General features: G+C 45.8%; 2 protein-coding genes across 7 annotated transcripts in view; one reads left to right on the forward strand and one right to left on the reverse strand.

Annotated features, from left to right (window-relative positions):
- PRKCQ (protein kinase C theta) overlaps positions 1–18,528 on the reverse strand; it is an 826,629-nt gene that overhangs the window by 541,621 nt on the left and 266,480 nt on the right. The window lies entirely within an intron of this gene.
- Positions 7–18,528, forward strand: part of PODXL (podocalyxin like) — a 40,365-nt gene continuing 21,843 nt past the window's right edge. For all 6 annotated transcript variants that reach the window (XM_010712933.2, XM_010712988.2, XM_010713116.2 and 3 more), the window contains exon 1: positions 7–116. In XM_010712933.2, the coding sequence (XP_010711235.1) occupies positions 71–116 (46 nt within the window). In that variant the 5' untranslated portion in view covers positions 7–70. The remainder of the gene's footprint in view (positions 117–18,528) is intronic.

The following is an 18,528-nucleotide window of genomic DNA, read 5'->3' on the forward strand; positions in this document are numbered from 1 at the left end:
GGGGGAGGACAGCGGGCGCCCGACGGTGAGAGCGCAGGGAGCCGAAGCGGGGACGGCCGCACAGAGCACCATGCGGGCACCGCTGCTGCTGCCGCTGCTCCCGCTGCTGCTGCACGGTAAGTGGCACCCGGAGCCGCCTCGTTGTTTTGCCTTCGCTTTGCTGTTTGGGTGTTTTTTTTTTTTTTCGGGGGCTGAGCGCATCCAGCATCCTCCCTCTCTGCTTTCTACTTTACTCACTGGAAGCAACTGGGGAAGAAAGGTGTAAAAAAAGCACTCGGGGTGGTGTGTGCATGAATTTGGCTTTATTCAGCCTCTCGTTTAGAAACTAAATGCAGGAAACCATTGGAATTGCCAACTGGCAGCTCAACTTCGGGCGCGAATCTATAGGGCAGCGCGCCGCAGTGTTCGTTCCTTTATGCAACGCTGTGAGCTGAACGCGCTGCTTCTTCACAAAGCCCTTCAGTGGGGCACTGGAGCGGCGGTATGGAAAAGAGAGCATGGAGCATTGAGCCTCATGCAGCTCTTTTGGGGCCCCAAGTGTGGTCGGAGTTTGGGTTGGTGTCGTGGCTTGGATGTTGGGTTGGAGTCACAGCTGGACTTTGGGTCGGCATCATGGTTAGACTTAGGGTTGCAGTCATGGTTGGGCTTTAGGTTGGAGGCATCGTGGCAGTGATCCAGAGTGCATGGTGCTGTCCGGATTGAGCCCATGCCTTTGGTTTGCAGAGAGGTGGGAAAAAGATGAGGGGAGATGGCAAAGTCGGTGTTGGAGGTGGATAAAGGAGCTGGAGTGGTGGAGACCCTTTGCTGGGAGGGATTGGGGAGTTTGGGGAGCGGAGGTGTGGATGCTGTCTCAGGTGCTGTGAGAATGGCTGTGGGAGGGATGGTTTTGTCAGAGTGATGGTCTTAAATTGCACAGACAAGTAGCGGGGAAGTGAAATGCACAGATTGTTTTCGAAGTGAATAAAGGCAGGGAAGAGTTGGGGGATCTCTTGGTTGTATTCAGAGAGAAATGGGGGAAAAGAATAAAGGAGGAGGTGAAATCTTGCTTTGGGTCACATCGAACTGTGGAGCTGCACAGACTTTGATTCAAGGTAACAAAAGCTTGGGATCTCTGCGGAGGTAAATGCAGAGTGAAGGGAGGACCCTGGGGTCTGAACTGCATGGGGAATTATTGGCCGAGGTCAGGCTGGAATCTCTGCCTGCCCCTGTTTTATTGTTCTGCTGCTCATGGGTGTTACCGTGTCACCTCGTGGCATCTGGTCGTGGTGGGCACGCAGGTGGGAAGTCCTCATCTCTTCCTGGTGCTGACATGGGCTTTGCAAGAAAATTCTCTTGCTGTTAAAATGGTTCAGCCTCATTAAATTGGCATAAAGCAGGAGCTGTTAAGCAGGTTTTCTGGCGCTGGGCAAAATTTGGCTGAATTTGGCTTCTTGGAAGGTTTTGTGTTGTTTTTCAGAACGGAGTGCAGAGTGGGACAAAAACAGGCTTCAGCTCCAGGACGGTGCCCTGGGAAGTTAGAGGGACATGTTTCTACAGCACTCTCAAGTGATCCTATTACATATTTCTCGGAAATTATTTGATTAAATCCCTCAAAAAACAGCGTTTCCTTGCCATTAGTTGCTGCTCCTAAGGTTAGAAATAAGCTCCTTAGAGGTGCTTTTATGTTGTTCCTTGGGTGCTGGCACTGGGATTTTCTTCCTTCAGGGTCGAAATAGGTTTCCTTTGCAGCTGGGTGTTTGGGCTTGGGCATGACTGCTTGGCCAGGTCTTGCTGCTGGTCCCACCAGTGTTTATCTATCGTAACCATCTGCATTACTCAAGCAGTGCACCTCTTTTTCCACCAAATTGGGTAGAAATTGAGTTTGTAAATGAAACCAGAAGTTTTTTGTGTGGCTTAAAGGAGTAACTGGGATGGAGCTCACTGCCACTTGCACTTGTTTTCTGTTTAATTTGGATGTGAAACTCATGAGTGAGCAGGGAGCTGGGTTTTGGGATGGTTTCTATTGCCGTGAGGAAGAAGGTGACAAGGTTGTGTTTGGGGCAGAGCAGAATTGGACCTTAGTTCTTAAGAGCAGCTCTTTGAGGTACAGCTATTTCACTACGAATGCTGCTTCCAGGTTTGTAGCTGATTCTGGAAAGATCCCCCCCTATTTCTCTTTTGCCATAAATCAGAATAAAATCACACTCGGACAAAGCACAGCCACTCCACATAAGAGATGCTGCACGTAAAACATGGGGCACATAACATCTTGAAATTCAGACAGCTTGTGAGGGGCCCTACGGGGTTGTAGCGTGCTCCCAGGATATTTTATTTATTCCTCCTACATATTAGATCTTCTGTCCCACTGGGGGCACAATAGCAGAATTGCATCAGGAAGAGTAAAACGATATGTTTTATCCTCAGAGGATTAAGAAGAGCCCCAAGCTCAAACCTGCCCTAAGGGCAGGAGCAGCCCTTACCCTTTGTCTGGCTCTAAACAAACACATCTCCGGGTTGCTGCCAAAACAGCCTTCTTCATTCCCAAAAGCTGCTCTGGTTTCCTGGTGCTTGGTGCTCGTGTTTGTCCAAGACAAGCTGTCAAAGACATGCATTCTTAAAATCCATCTGATTCATTGGATGCTAATGCTGAGATGGGCAGAAGCAGGAAATTGGTGGGTGCCAACAGGAGGAACAAAGTCATTAACTGAAGTGTTTTAAATTCAGCACTGAAGCAGAACGTGTATTCTCAAACAGTCGCTGCTGGAGGAACTTTGACAGGATTTTTGCAACTCATTTCCAACTCTTGCCATTTTAGCAGCGCAATACCTTTGATTCCCTGGTGGCAAAACAGATTCAGTAATGATACCCCATGGGTCTGTTTTAGGAGGCTTAATTAAAGGCTTGTTTGTAAAGCGCTTGAAGGTCCCTGGATGAAAGGAGTGGAGCCATGCAATACACTGATTTGATTCCAGATTGTTGCTTTAGAGGCTTGTGATGAGGAGGCTGGTGATCACTCATGTTGGTGGTGGCAGGAGACTGGCTGCAAATATCTGCTCTCAGCATTTGCAGAGAGGTTTGGGTAGCACTTCAGTTATTATTTCCCATTAAGTCCCGCATCCTCCGTCCCCACTTGCGCCCTCCAGAAAACGTAGGAATGCCAACACAGTGCAAGCAAACTCTGGAGTGTTTTGGGACAGTGGGATTTGGAAACTAAATTCCAGTCAGTGAGGATCCCTCAGGCTGTGCAGTATCCCCTGTGTTATTCTGGGTGTTACATCACTTTTCTAGAGCAGAGATTTGCTATCAGGATTTAGATACAGGATGCATCTATCCCACCTGCTCACATCCACATTGTATTTTGCCCCCTTCTTGCTCAGCTGCAAGTCCTTCACCACGTAGGCCCTTTGCCTTATCCCCGATGACCCACCATGGCACCCAGAGCCACGGTGCCTTCAGTAGCTCCTTCCACGTATGGTCCAAGCAGCTGGGACCAAGCCTGGTACAAACCCACACATAGGGGCACAGAACATCCTCCTTCCTGAACACCAAGCCAAGCATTCGCCTCACCTTCAGTCCTAAACGTCACAGAGGGGCTTGAACTCCACAGGAATCCAGGTGGCCCTGTTTGGTCCATTCCCCATGTGCAGGCATGTGTAATCTCACAAGCTCTCTGGAGCATTTTCTCATGCCCCTACCAACTTCCTCCTCAAAAATCTGTTTGTGATTGCTGCCTGCACAGCTCCTTCCGTAACCAGCCAGTCTCTGCGTAACGACGTTGTTCCTGAGTTGTTGCAATGCACGCCCTGCCTTTCAGAGAGCTCTTCAGCACATTTTGCTTCTGTTATTATTGTTATCCTAGAAGATGCATACAGTCATCTGTTAATTGTAGAATCATAGAATGGTCTGGGTTGAAAGGGACTTTAAAGATCACATAATTTGAGCCCCCCTGCCATGGGAAGGGATACCTCCCACTAAATCCAGGTGTTTAACGTCACAGCTGTTGTTCTCCAGCCACCTGTGCTCATAGAATCATAGAAACATTGAATATCCCGAGTTGGAAGGGACTCATCAGGATCATCGAGTCCAATCCCTGGCTCCACAGAGGACAAACCAGGGTGCATCTTGCTGCTGAATGCGCTTAGATGAGCTCACATGCCATAAAATATGCTAAGCACCCATAAGATGGAGCTGTTGGGGTTGAAACCATGGAGTATTTGGGGCATGATTTGCTGTTTTCTGCACAGATGTTGCACAGCCATATCAGAACTGTGTGCTATAGAAACCTGTCTTGGGATTCTTTGATGGGAGACAGCATTGCAGCTTGTGAGACAACCAGCCTTGGTGTTTGGGAATGTAGCTTCAGCTTCCTGCAGAATCCTTTCTATGTGCTGTTGGTGCTTGACCAAAGAATTGCTCTTTTCTCCTAAACTGTGTGGTGTGATGGTGTCCCATACCCTGAGGTGCTTTGTCATGCTGAATTCTTCATTATTTGGGAGCTTTGTCAAGTTTTAATGGCTCTAACTGCACATATTTCTGCTGTAGTGCTTGGCAGAAGCTTTGCAGTGCTTTACTCTGGAGGTCCCTGAGAAAGATGGAAGGAGGCAGGAGAGAAGTGCTCTCCTCATGCCACAGCTCCAGTTTTGAGATGCCTAAGCAGTGGGACTAGTCCATATCCAAAACCATTACGTTAGAGTTTAAACCCACCTGAAGTTAGCTGCCTGTTTTGAATTGCAAATAGTGCTAGAAATAATGAGTGCTTTGGACAGTCCTGGAAAATGCCAGTAGTAGCGTTCCTGCTACTACTACTGGTAGTGCAAAGCTTTGAGGTGGGATATTTGGCATGAGCTACATGGCGGGCTGCATGGATACTGGACTTGAGCCATAGAGTGTCTCAAGTCTCAGGTCTTTGAAAATTGCTGAGACCTCTTGGCAACCACCAGATGCCAGGATGCCTCCTCAACCCTATTGTGAAAAAAACCTCTGTGCTTCAAGATATAAAGTGAAGTTGCTCCAGACCCTTAAAAGCACCATTATTCTCCACTGATCATTTGCTTGTCAGGGCACAGATTTTCTTGCTGAAGTTTTCTCATCACCAGATGTGGCTGCTTTGCAAATCATTGTCTTTGCAGCACATGCTGCTCCACGTGCAGTTAGTACCTATTGCTTCCCATAAATAATGTACGTGTTGTGGTTTTCTTGGTCGCAGGCCAGCAGTGCTTACTTGTGTGTTGTGTGTGCTGCTGGTGACAGTTTGGTGACAGAGTATTGCAAGGAGGCAGGGAGAATGCAAAAGACTTATTAAAATTAACTCAGCACGACGCCTCAATGCCCAGAATAGAGCAGAGGGGCAAATGAATGGGAAAGAGCCTTCAGCTATGGTACAGCACCTGGTTTTAGATATGCATCTGTAATAAACCAGCTGCAAAAAGGCAGTGTCTGAATGCACTGTGCTCCCCACATTGTGATGTGCTTTCAGCATGGCTCAACTTGTACATAGCTCGTCCAAGGCACCGCTGCTCAACACAGTGATAGGGCCACCATCCTCTTATTCTGGGGAGAATTCAGATGTCTAATGAGCTGAGTGAGTCCGAAAAAGTGCAATGTAGCTGTGACTGTTCTGGAAAACAGGTCGTATGGGGAGGGGCTGAGGGAATTGGGATTGTCCAGTTTGGAAGAGAGGAGGCTCAGGGGAGACCTTATTGTTGTCTACAATGACATGAAAGGAGGTTGTGGCAAGGTGAGAGTTGGCCTTTTCTCCCTGGTAACAACAATAGAATGAGAGGGAATGGCTTTAAGTTGTGCCAGAGGAGTTCAGGTTGGATATTAGTTTCTTCTCAGAAGGAGTGACGGGGCATTGGAACAGGCTGCCCAGGGAGGTGGTAGAGCAGTGTTCAAGAAAAGGGCAGTTGTGGCACTGAGGGACATGGTTAGTGGGCATGGGTTGATGGTTGGACTGAATGACCTTAGTGGTCTTTTCCAACCATAATGATACTATGATTTAGACACTAGAGATTGGTATGTCCATGGATGATGCCCTGCAGAGTTTATGTTACACCAAAAGCATCCAGGATCTGCCCTCAGAAATACTGATCTTGTGTAACAGTATCTGTTTAGAAACATCCAAAAATGTGGGTTTGGAGACGTGTTCTTGGTGGGTCAGGAGTACACCACAAAGACGGCAGCATGTAAGGCAGATGGGAAGAACAGTCTTTGGGTTTAAATCAAGGCTGTGTTTGAACCTGAGTGCAGGACGTGTGCCTTAAAAACAGGCAGATGGGATTTGCAAGGAAATCTCCAAAATGGAACAGTTAATATTTTATTTCCGAGTTACTCCCATTGTAGATGTTGCCCTGAGGTTAGCTTCATATTCTTAGCACCCAAAATAAAAGCTGGATTAATCCAGCAGGTTTTTTTTTTTTCTTTGCAAATTCAACGTGCGTGCAGCTTTGGTCTTCCAGCACATGTGCATAGTGTTAGAGAGAAGATGGTCATTTTGCAGTGGTAGCATACGGCCTTAGTTATTAATGAGAGAGGCTGAATTTTTCTCTCTCCGCCTTAATTGATTTTAGTAATTCTAACTGAAGGAGATAGAAACTGGCTTAGAGTTACTCAGCTGTAGTACTTAAAGATACATTAAATCTGCGTGCTGGCTATTGTAAGAAAGGAGGAGACACGCTTATCAGGCATTAATTCCAAGTGGTTTCTGCTAAACACAGGCCAAGAGAGAATGCAAGATTTCTAACTCTGGCAGAGTGAATTTGAAAGGGTTTGCAGGTTTTGGAGAAACTGCGTTTGAAAAAAGCCCTTCTCTGAAGCGTGATAGCAAAAACGCTGTTTTTTTCTCCCCCCCAGAGTCTAAAGGCAGAAGGGTGAGATAAGAAATTCCACCACAAACGCAGTGAGGAAAAAAAAAGTCAAAAGTTTAAATGACACTGCCTGGATAGCTTTCAGGGTGACTATTACACCTTGCTTATCACAGCACTGTGTTCCTCGACTGTGAGAAAGGGCAGAGTGGGCAAAGCGGTGCACTGCATTCCCCAGCACATATCCAATTAGCACCAGCTGTATTGATACAACTTTTCCCTGGATAATTGCAAATGGTTGCAGCAGTACCAGGAGCTGAGGTGGACCCACGAGCAAGAGATATGCTGCGTTCCTCAGCTCTTTTGTAGCTTTCTTAGTGAGGAGCCGAATAGACTTGATGGGGGATGATTTAAAACGTTCAATCAGTTGTTTTAAAAATAATTGAATGGGTTGTATCTAAAAAAGTCACCCTCCCAGCTGACTGCAGGAGTTCTTAGTTTTGTAAAAGGGGGTCGGCATGAAGTTAAAGGTTTGATGGGTATGAAGCATGTATTTTTTATGCTCACTTCATTGTGTCTGAGGCTTAGCGTTGTCATTGGCAGCATGCAAGTATGTTCAGAGCTTCTGAGGAGTGTTATTAAATATATACATATTCTAAATAAGCAATTACACCCCTATATCTGGGCAACCTGCTCCAGTAACGGTTGTGAAGCACTGGCACAGGCTGCCCACATTGGTGGTGGGTGCCCCAATTGCAGGGGAGTTGGACTAGATGGCCTTTACGGTCCCTTCCAACTCAAACGATTCTATGATTCTGCAAATTATAGTTGTTCTTGTTATACCTTTCTAATTTATCAACCAACAGAAGAGATGCCTAAGGCACAGTCAAGGGAAGAATGTTTTCTAGCGTGTTCTAGGTGAGCTAATATTAAGCCTCTTCAATAGAGATTGCTATTGCACCACTTCCAACCCAGCATTTTATTTCATAAAATCTTTTGGCCGTGTTCTCCCTCTTTAGCTGATGGTGACCTGATTTGGTTTCAGAGCCTGCATCTGTTTGTTCCCACAGGTTTCTCTTGGCAAGATGGAGAACATAATAACTCACAGTAAATGCACAAAACAGCTCCCACCCTGCTCTTTTTTTTTCTTTTTCTTTTATTTAATAATGCTGTGTTTTCAGATGGATCAGTTCTCTGATCTGACTCAGCACACTGTGACAGTGTTCATATTCGTGCAGGGCAGTGCCTCTTTCAAAATGCATATGGTTTGATGCCAAGTTAAAGCAATGCTATAAGCACACCGAAATCATCCGTGGCAATGAAAGGTTGGATTGCAGCAGTGTGGTGTGCTACAAATGGAATGAGCCTGCACCTGCCATAGGGCTCCTTGCAAACCCTGAGTTGACCAAGAGGCAACCAAGGCAAACTATGAGCAAAACGAGACATGACATCCCATTGGCTGTGAGGCCAGCAGTCAAATCACCCTCTTGACCTCAATTTTCAAGCATGCAGGAGTTAATCTCAGCATACCCCAGTGGCTTTTGAGATCATCAGCGCTGCACTTACCTGAGCCTCAGGTAGTTCACATGTAGATGCTGACCTCCTTGGTACAGGTGATAAATTTTCCCATCTTGAATAGTCATGTAATGTATCGTAAAAAAATGCATTCTGAGCTTCTTACAACCCCCTAGCACTGAAATTATTCTGTTTCCTTAAGTTTTTCCCAGACTGCTGAAAAAAAAAAAAACCCTCCAAACTCTCACTCTGTGCAATTTGTAGGCTTCTAAAAGACAGGTCCTTGAGGTACCAATGAGTCCCCATTATCCACATTCAATACAGGAACGTGCTTTTTCTCATTAAAACCTTACAAAGGGTTCAAAACTTCCTTTTACTGCAAAGTGCTTTGATTTAAATTGATGTGGCTTAAATTAGGAATTTCAATCATGGTTTAAAATAAGGAAGCAAAAAGTCTTTATTGGAATGATTTCATTTTAATCATGCTTTTCATTTCCAATTCATAGCTATATCCCTTACGCAAGGTTGATTCCCCTTGGTTGCTCACTGTAAAACATGGAAATTTACAGGCTGCTGTTACCTTTCAGCTGTATTTTCTAACTGGGTAGTCACACTTTGAACATGTTTGTTTAAACAGCTATATAGGCTGCCACCACTCTGTTTTGATTTTTAATGTGTACATCTTTCAGGTCTCCCTAGGAAATGCTGAACGGCACTAACTTTGGGCTCGTTGCAGGCAACCACTCTTTACTCATGAGTGAAATTTCTGTTAAACTGACAGATGTGAAACAGCATTTGAAATTCTTCTAAGATACATCAGGCAACCCAGGACCAAGGATACCTAACCCATACACTTTTCAACACGCTTTCGAGATTAAAACTAAGAAACTTACTGAGCAAATCTCAAGTGTCAATCTCAGATGGAGTTAGTGACTGAAATGAATTGTTTCTTGTCCCTGGGGGGTTGTGAATAAACAGGAGTCGTTCTCTTAAATCTCACTTTTACTGTTTAAAACAGGAGAGAAAGCTATTTTATTTTTCAGCTGCCAGTTCCCAGTTGCTTTCGCAGCTTAAAATTAACCATTGGTGGAATTGCTGAATGCGTCTTTCTATTATATGCAGAGAGGCTGGGCACTGGAAAAAAAAAGGAAAAAAAGGAAGGAAAAAAAAAAAAACAAGGTTAGGATTAGGGTTAACTTTCTTTAATTGGCTCAACAGTTTTTGTCTTGCATCCAAATCCCATCTCATTTAGTGCTGAAAAATCCCCAAGCGCCGTGGATGTTCCATTTGAATTTATACTTAGCGCAGTGTATTGTTTGCAATGAATATGTATATATCTCCTGTTTGATGCTAGATGACACATTCATCCTTTCAGAAAATAGAAGGTGACCTCATCTCTCCAGGACAGTGACCCATGGTAGTGCAGGTCTTTCTTCCCCACGGAACAGCAGCTTGGACCAGTCCTTGTGTCCAGGAGAGCAATGTAGCCTGGCAGATCCTGGTGAGCTTCCATCCATGCACACTGCATGGCCATCATGGGGATCTTGGAAGCACAGAGAGTAGTAAGTTCAACCTCCCTTCTTTTTTCTGAACTAAAACCCTATTAAATAGACAACTGTGTGAAACCTGGGGGAACCTGGATCCTCTCAGCTAGGCCGTTTAGATCCATCTCTGTGATGATCCTGTATGAGAACACTTTCTCCAATTGGCTTGATGATTAAACATCATGATTAAGGCAACAAACACACAAAAAGAAAACAATTTGATAATATGATATTGCAGTGTCTTGAGCTCCTCACCATAGGAGGATACTCTCAAAGGATGTTTTCATTAGGAGGCTGTTCAGCATGATCACTGCCACCAAGATGATTGTGGTTGCTGCTCCTGCCATCACTGTTCTGCATGTATCTGTTGCAGCTATTGGGGTATCACCTCCATTGTATGGAGGTGTATGCCAAAATACATCAGTTAAGATTGCTAAAATTGCCTGAAGTGTCACAGCTGGAGGCAGGTCAAGACAAAGGACGCACTAAGATCATTCAGGCCCTGGGCTGGATCTTGCAGCCCTCACTTTGTGCTTCTCCAGGCCAAATCCCTCACAGGCTGCCGGGGGTATCAGTGTCTCAGGATGGCCATACTGTGGTGAAGTGCTGTCACGCAGAACAGTTCTCAAAATCTAGCCTGTAATTTACCATCTCACCCTAAACTGCTTTTTCTGTGGGGCTTTCCAACAAAGAGAAGGCTGATGGCAGATTTGGTGGTGTTAATACCTGATGAGGGCAAAGATGGCCAATACTTCCACCACTGTGTGCTGTGTGATCAAAGACAAAGCCTACCATCCATCACTATCCACATTTGCTTTGTTGGTGTTCCTCCCAGTCGTGGCCTCAACTGGTGAGGGCAATTTAGGGCAGCTAACCTGGGGAAAATAAAGCTGTTCTTTCTGCCAAGGAAGTGACACAAGGGTGGAACTGGTGGTCAATGAAAAGTAGGCATCTAAGGCTGTGTTGCAGCAGGGTGTGTTGTCTTGTGGGGGACATATAATTTGTATGGTCCAGTAATGGGGTGAGAAATGCAGAAATCTAAGCTGAGAAAGAAAAGAGCTATTTCTCTGTTAAAAAAATTAAAAAATTAAAAAATGAAATCCAGCTCTTTTGTGCTCTGTAAAGTCTGGCCATGGGTAGCTGACACCTGCACAAGGTAAAGTTTTGGGGGGGTTTAAGGATTTTTGGTGGCACAGCCAGCCCTGAAGGTGCAAGGCTGTCTTTCCTCTGATCCCATTAGAAACAGAGATTGCGGCGGCTCATCCACATTGCTGATAGAAGCACAGAAACTCCTTCTCAGAGCACATAGTGAGCAGCTCAATAGGTATCAGGCTGTGTACAGAGCTGCATGACGGTGCTTATGGAGGAGAAAGTGGAGAGGAATGCAAGGAGCTGCATTTTCAACACAGCTCAAAGATGCCAAGCTCGGAGCTGGCTGGTGATTGCTGAGGCCCTTGCTGTGTTTTTGATGAGAAGAGGAAGGAAAATTTTGATGCTGGGTAATTGCACTCTGCTTTTCCAGCTTCCTTTTCTAATTGCCTGTAGGATTTTTTGGCATAGCGACCACAGAGGTGCTTCCAGCCCTAACCTCCAAACACCCACAGGATCCTGCCCCAGGAACAGGGCTGCTATGGGCTGAAAGCCCTCAGCTAAGATACAGACTGTGTAAACTACCAAATTCACGTGTAGCTTGTGAACTTGGTGAGAAATAATCCTAGGAGAGTCCTGCCGAAGGAGTGCCGGCAGTTTGGTGCTTGTGTTTGAGCTGGAGGAATTCGGTGGTAGCTCTACGCTTTGTCTTCCCATCAGTGTGTTTTGTGGGGCTGCTCCAATCTGTAGTGATGTAAGCTGCTTTCCTTGCTGGCAGCAGCGCCGCGGGCTGCCCCCAGCCCAGCTGGCTTTTTCGGGAGGTTGCCTGCTAATCCAGCTCAGAGGGCAGGGCTTTGTTTCCGTCTCTACTGACTAAGGGGGGTGGGGGGGTGAGGAAGGTGCAGCTCTTGTGTAGTTTCTGTAGGGATTTTGGTTCGGTGTGAGCACAGCAGGCGACAAGGGAATAAGATTTCGCCTCTGCTCAGATCTGGCAGGAGAATATACTTACCAACAGCCACAGTTCTGTGCAACAGGACTATCCTTTTCTGTGATGGACAGGTGATTAGGAGAAATCTGTAGGCAGATTTCACATATTTTTCGCATGTTTTTCCCCCCATAAGGCTTATTATAGCAACTCATTACCACTTGGATCTCACTACATATCCCTAAATTCAAGGTCTGCAAGTTGTCCAGTCCTGTTCAACTCATGGCTATAACATGAAGCCTGTGAGACTGGGAAAAGGAGGTTTGCTCTCCTTGATGACATAAATTCACAGAATCATAGAATGGTTTGGGTTGGAAGGAACCTTTCAGATCATCTAGTTTCAACTCCCCTGCTATAGGCAGGGACACCTCACTCTAGACCAGGCTGCTCAAAGCCCCATCTAGCCTGTCCTTGAATGCTTCCAGGGAGGGAAGACTAATGTGTTTGTATAATAGCAATAAATATCACCTTTTGGGTACAGCTGGAGCTGGTGTGGATGTGAGCCAGTTTCTTTTCTTAGAGGTCTTTTCTTACCTTGATGATTCTATTAGGGACATGGTTTAGTGGGCATGGTTGTGATGGTTTGACAGTTGAACTTGATCTTATGGTCTTGATGATTCATTGATTTTGCATGGTTCTTCTGTTTGGGAGAGCAGATGACAGGCTTGCTAGTTAAGTAATTGCAACAACAGTCAATACCAAGCATTGCTAAAAGTCACTGTTTGCTTTTGAAGCCTCAGCTCTCCCTTGCTTCCATGATCAGTATGTCCAATGCCTGATTTCTGAGAGCTGTCCTGACTGAAGTCAAAGACTATTTTGCCCTGATAATAATAACCAGATACATCTGGAGGAGCTGATGGTGCTTTCCTTAAAGTGTGTGTGTGGATTTTCAGTTTTCTCTTTTGCCTTTCTGTAATTGAATGTCCTGGTTTCCTTGTGTCTCATAGAGTAGTTTTTGCAACAAGACTGCTTTGAATTGGCAGTGATCACTTGCAGACAGAGTTGTTCAAACAGTAGCAGCCTTTTCTGGTGTACCACATGCCCAGCATGGGCTGAATTTGCTGTCCCTCTTTCTTCCCATTACTGCTCCCTAGCTGCAGGATTACCACCAGTAGTATCCACTGAATCCCAACTCATTGCCCCATCCATCACTCTTCTGGTGCCTTTCTGTGGGTCCCATCAAAGACCCAACCTGCAGTCACTCTTTTTTTCCCATCTCCAGCTCCATCATGACTTTAGGTCAGTTTTCTAAAAGAAACACCCAAACTTATTTGTCAGAGCTTCACTGCTGTGCTATAAGCAGTGATCCGGTCTCTGCAGTTCCAGGAGCAGAGTAATTTGGATAATATCATCAAGCCCAGCACCAGTCCTCCTTTTCTGCCCACTGCTCTGCACCTTTTCAAGCATGGTGTTTGCAGACCTGACAGCTTCTCTAAAGCGAAAGGGGAGGATGATTAACAACAGGGAGGGGGTGCAGATCCTTCTTCCTTCCTGCTTCCTTTACTCCCTTTGCTTCCTTCCCTTGCCCTGTCATGCCTGACTGCTGCACGACTGCCAGACATGGCCATGCCGCTTTGCAGCCAGGAGGGAGAAGGATTTTGGTGGCAGGGAGATGTCACTGAAGCCCTGAACTCTAAAGCTAACACAGATGCAGATATTTTTCCATTCAGAGCCCTGGGAGTATGGGTACCGCGAGCTCTCCTTTCTGCAAGATGCCATGTAGTATTTCTTCTCCTAACTAGTGATTCTATTCATGCTCAAACCCACTACCTAGACCTTCTGGTCCAGAGACAGATGTTGAGTTTTTGAGGAGCTGAATATGACCCCTGTTGCATGCCATGCTTGTATTGTATTTTTCAGCACACAATAATGCCACAGCTTGTTTGAACTGTGTGCAAAACGCTGAATCCTCGACCTAGTGACATCCTACAACTTCCCATGCTCTTCTGCTTGGCTCTAACCACACAGGAATCCCACTCCTTGCTGGGAGAACAACATTGTTCCCCTTTTGACTCATAACAATGAGGTCACTGGGCTGGAAAGACAATGTCACTCAGCAGCCAAGAACCCAGCTGGCTGGTCCTGGTTGTGTCTCATCTCCTATGACAAAACCACATTCGATTTGACTAATTAAAACTGTTGCAGGCTCTGTCTTGACCAGAATGTGCATTGTTTTTCATAAACATCAAGTCAGGACAGTTGGCCAACTTATTAGTGAGAGCCTTCTTCTTTCTCCACCTTCACTACTTGCTATGTAAGCCTATATTCCTTTTCCTAGCAACAGACAAACCATCTCAGAGATATGCCACCATATGCTTCAGAGCCAGATACATGTTTAAAGAAGGACCTAGGGCCATCAGGACATTCCATCCAGAGCCCATTCTCTCCAGCATGAACCAGCTCAAAACATTTTAAGATGGCTGTATTGCCATCCAGCTTTAGTTGGACACACAGTATTTTGGTGTCCCTGCTTTTGAGTTTGATATTGCACCTATGGCACTGGGTTCCATTCCCCAAATACCCCACACAGAACAATTTGCCTGGCCCATGCACCCAATGGATGGACAAACTTCAACACAGAACTGGCTGAAGAAAGAAGATGTATTTCTACTTGCTTATGAATTATCTTTTCATCTTTCCCTTTATGCACTTTTTGGGTGGTAAAGGCACAGTACCCACACATAAGCAGGGAAATGTCCAAGCACTGTGCCAGCAATCTGCGCATCCGCCATAAATCTCAATGTCCCCCCACTGCAGTGTTGGGACCAGGGGCTGCAGCCTTCTCTGCTTCATAGACAAAGAGGTTTTGAACGCCTGAGACCAGTGGGCACTTCTTCTCTCATCATTTCTTGCTCTTATTGCCATTCTGAGTAAGAAGTAAGAAGTACTGAATAAAAATGCCCTAAGAGACTTCTCAGAATAAGTAATGTTTAGTGCTGACACATTGCGATTTCCTTAAAGCCCCAATTTTTTTTTTTCCTGTCCACAGTGCAATTGTCTGAAATCAGATTCATCTTTTTTTGCTGCCCAGGCCCAGCTGAGCAGGAGTGCTGGGTGTATGTTTACCTCGACTGCTGTCCCAGCCCTAAAGCACAGCAGCCGCTTCTTTTGAAGAACACACAAAGCAAGGAAGAGGAGCCATTGTTTGGAAGGAAGTTGAATTATAATGTAATAGACTCTCATGGGAATTAGTGTTATTAATTATTTGTATTGCTGTGGCACCCAACCAAGATTGGGGCCCTGGTAAGCAAGGTGTTAGACTGGCCTGTAAATGAAGATAGCTCCTCCATATGAAATTCATCTGGTTTTGTGTGTAGGGGTGGGGGAAATGTGGAAGGGATAGATTAAATATGTCACCAGGGTTATTTTGGAGAGCTATGGCTGAGCAAGGATGAGCAATGCATCACTCTTAGAAGAGCATCCTTCCTCTCAGGAGGGGAAATGGTTAAGGCTCATCTGCTTTCCTGCCCACAGCAGCAAAGAGAGAATTGCATAACAAATGTGCTGTGCAGAAGAATCCTCCATCAGGAAAGTACTGAAAAAGGTCATCTCTCACTGTTTGCATCTTTCATCAGTGATTCCTGTGATCATGTGTTTTATGTTAAGGATGGGGAGAGCGGGAGCTGCTGAGTTTGAAGAACAAAAGTTCTTCAAGTGGAAACTGAGTCCCAACGCACTTATTAAAAAAATAAAAATAAAGGAGCTGAAATGGATGTTCTTTTTCCCTATAAAACCAATTGCTTCTGGATAGTTAAATAATGAGGCAGTTATGAATTTGCCAACAATAGAAGTTGATCTGATTACACAGCTTTAAAGCCAGATCGTCACTGGGGCCACTTGGTGGGAAAGCAACTCTGTGCCAGTCAGTCTTTAAATAGTTTTGAATAGGAGGGAGGGTGAGATGCGTCCTTCCCTTCCTAGGCTCTCCCCACTTAAAGAATAGTCCCAAGCCTCCTGCCAAGAGCATCGTGTCCAGCCGTTGCCCAAAGGCTCCACTTGCATGCACAGCTATACAAATGTATTGACATGCATACGTATATGTGTGTGTATACATAGAGCTCCAAATGATCCGGGAAGACCCCACCCAGAGGGAGTTGTGGGTGGGAGCTGAAGAAAAAAGGTGGGACCTGAAATAGCACGGACACACAAAGGATCACAAGGAAATGTGGAGCCCTCCTTGTGACGTTAACAGGAAATCTCCAGGCTGCTGGTTCCGTAGCCCTGGCTTGCCAAGGTCATGGAGGGGATTGAACCCAGCAAAGGGGCTGATCCTGATGTCCAGCTCAGCTCCCCTACAAAAAGCACTAGGAGAGACCCACAGCCAGGCTGGATGGGACCCTTGGCATCCTGATCTAATGCTTGGCCTAGCAGTCTTCAACTTGGTCTGAGGCATGGGTTGAACTAGGTGATCTTTGAGGTCCCTTCCAACCTAAGTCATTCTATAATTCTGTGTAGTGGCAGCTTTAATCTGGGCGAAGGTTCGCAGATACTCCATGAAGTGTTTGTGGAGGAGCCCATCCCCAGCACAGTCAAAAAATGCAGCAAAAGCAGAAAGCATTGAAGAACTAATGCTTCACTAGGAATCACACAAATTTTTACCAAGAGAAGCTGGGATCTGTGTGGATATCACTGGTGCCTCCTGGAGGTGGCTGCCTACATCATTTAGCATCATCTTCATCTACTTCACATCATGCTTCAAGCCTCTATGGACCAAAGATGGATCCAGCTCATCACCTTTGGGTCCATCCTGACTTGGTGGTGGGTGTTGCATGTTGACCCTGAAAAGGTTAAACATTGGGCTGATGGCATGACTCACCAGAAGCTCTGGACACACAAAGAAGGGCGAGGCTGTGGGTCTTATCACAGCCTCCCATCACTCTTCCGCTGGCCATTTTCACTCTCAGGACAGGCGAGCATCCTCCAAGTCCTGCCCAGAGCAAGGCTCTGCCAGAGGCTTGAAGCCTCTAGGAGGGAGCAGAGGCTATCCTGGGAGGGTGATTCCTGCTGTAAATCTTAGGGGAGGAGGGGAGGAAAGGGAGGTGCATAGAAGTGCAGACAGCACTTTGTGATGCTGCAGTGGTGCCATGTGCCAGCGCAAACTGACCTCTCCATCACCCATCTACCCTATATTTCCTGTACATTGGGGCTGCTTGTGGTGAGGCTGAGATTTCCTTGTTCCTCTAGTTTCACTGTTCTCATCCTTAAGGTTGCAGATCAGACCTCCTCTGTGCTGGACCTCCAGCCTCTCCTGGAGGCTGACATCCTCACTTCTGCAGCATTCATCACTTTGGAAGACCATCATGGCCTCCATCTCTCATTGAGCAAATCCAGGCACATAGCCAATGCATGGCACCTGAGTGACATTAGGCGAGAAAACACTTCAGTAGCGCTGACCAGCTGGCACAGTTTCAGATAGCAGTATAGTAGGGCCAAGTCCTAACTCATCTTGCTCAATATGAACCCAAATATGAATCCGGCCAGCTGGAGAGGAAGGCAAGACATTGAGTAGGGTAGGAAAACCCACCTTTGCTGACACTGGAGCAGGAGAGGAAGGTGCACCCCATCCCTGATGTTTGGTTGGTATTTGTGCCAAATGTTACGTTTGGGGGCTTGCTTCTGTGGAGACCATCACCAGATCTCTCCTAAATTAGCATTCTTAAACTGCATCTTGCCTTCCTCCCACTGCATTTTGGCATTCAGGGCTAAGGAGACTTTAATTTGATTTAACCCACTTCATTTTGGCTAAATGGAATGAAGGTTGATTTAAGCTGAACAAGAGTGGCCACCTGGTGGGTTGTGTTCACTTTGATTAATCCACTCTGAAATCATGCCTTCTTTTAATTTTAGATTAATTTTCCTGAGTACTTCGGTGTAGACAAGCCATCAGGCTGAATGAAAATCAGTTCCTATCTCACTGGTTCATGTCCTGGCTCCCTCTCAAGTTGTCTGTAGTAGTCTTCCACGAAAAACAAGTCAGGGATGATTCAGTTTTCTGGGATAGAAAACACAGGGAGGAACAACTTGTCTATTTCAAAGAATAAAAATGTCCCCTCGCCATCCTCACACAGCCTTCAACCCTCACTGTAAAGAGTTGGTGATGTTGGGTGTTCTTCTGGAGGAGTCAAGTCAGCATTGCCAACCTAGTAGTCTTATCCAGGCTCTTGCTCCTTCCTGCAGATCTCAAATGCCTATCCAAATTGAGACAAGTTTAGGCTTTTAATCTTGTTTGTCTTTTTTTTTTTTTAAATCAGACTTTTTAGCACTTATAGAATCAAAAGAATCGAAAGAATAGAAACCCATTTGCTTAGGTTGTAAGGCACCTAAAAGATCAATGGGTTACAAACCCGTTGTGAGTAGGGATGCCACCCAACTGGATCAGAGCTGAAAGGGCTTATTAGGGACTTAAAGCTCAGAAACTACACAAGGAGAATCCCAAATGTTTTTTGTATAGCAAGGTTATGTGATCTTACAGCATTTTTGTGATTTTCATTGTCATTTTGATTCATGGCCACTGTTCAGGGCTAAAGGTAGCTGGGCTTTACCCTGCTGCAGAGCAACTGTTGGAGCCCATTACTCAGTGTAAACCTTGATTTTCTTCCAAAGGCCCTGGGTG

The sequence above is a fragment of the Meleagris gallopavo genome, chromosome 1 (genome assembly GCF_000146605.3).
Source record: "Meleagris gallopavo isolate NT-WF06-2002-E0010 breed Aviagen turkey brand Nicholas breeding stock chromosome 1, Turkey_5.1, whole genome shotgun sequence".
Lineage (NCBI taxonomy): Eukaryota > Metazoa > Chordata > Aves > Galliformes > Phasianidae > Meleagris > Meleagris gallopavo.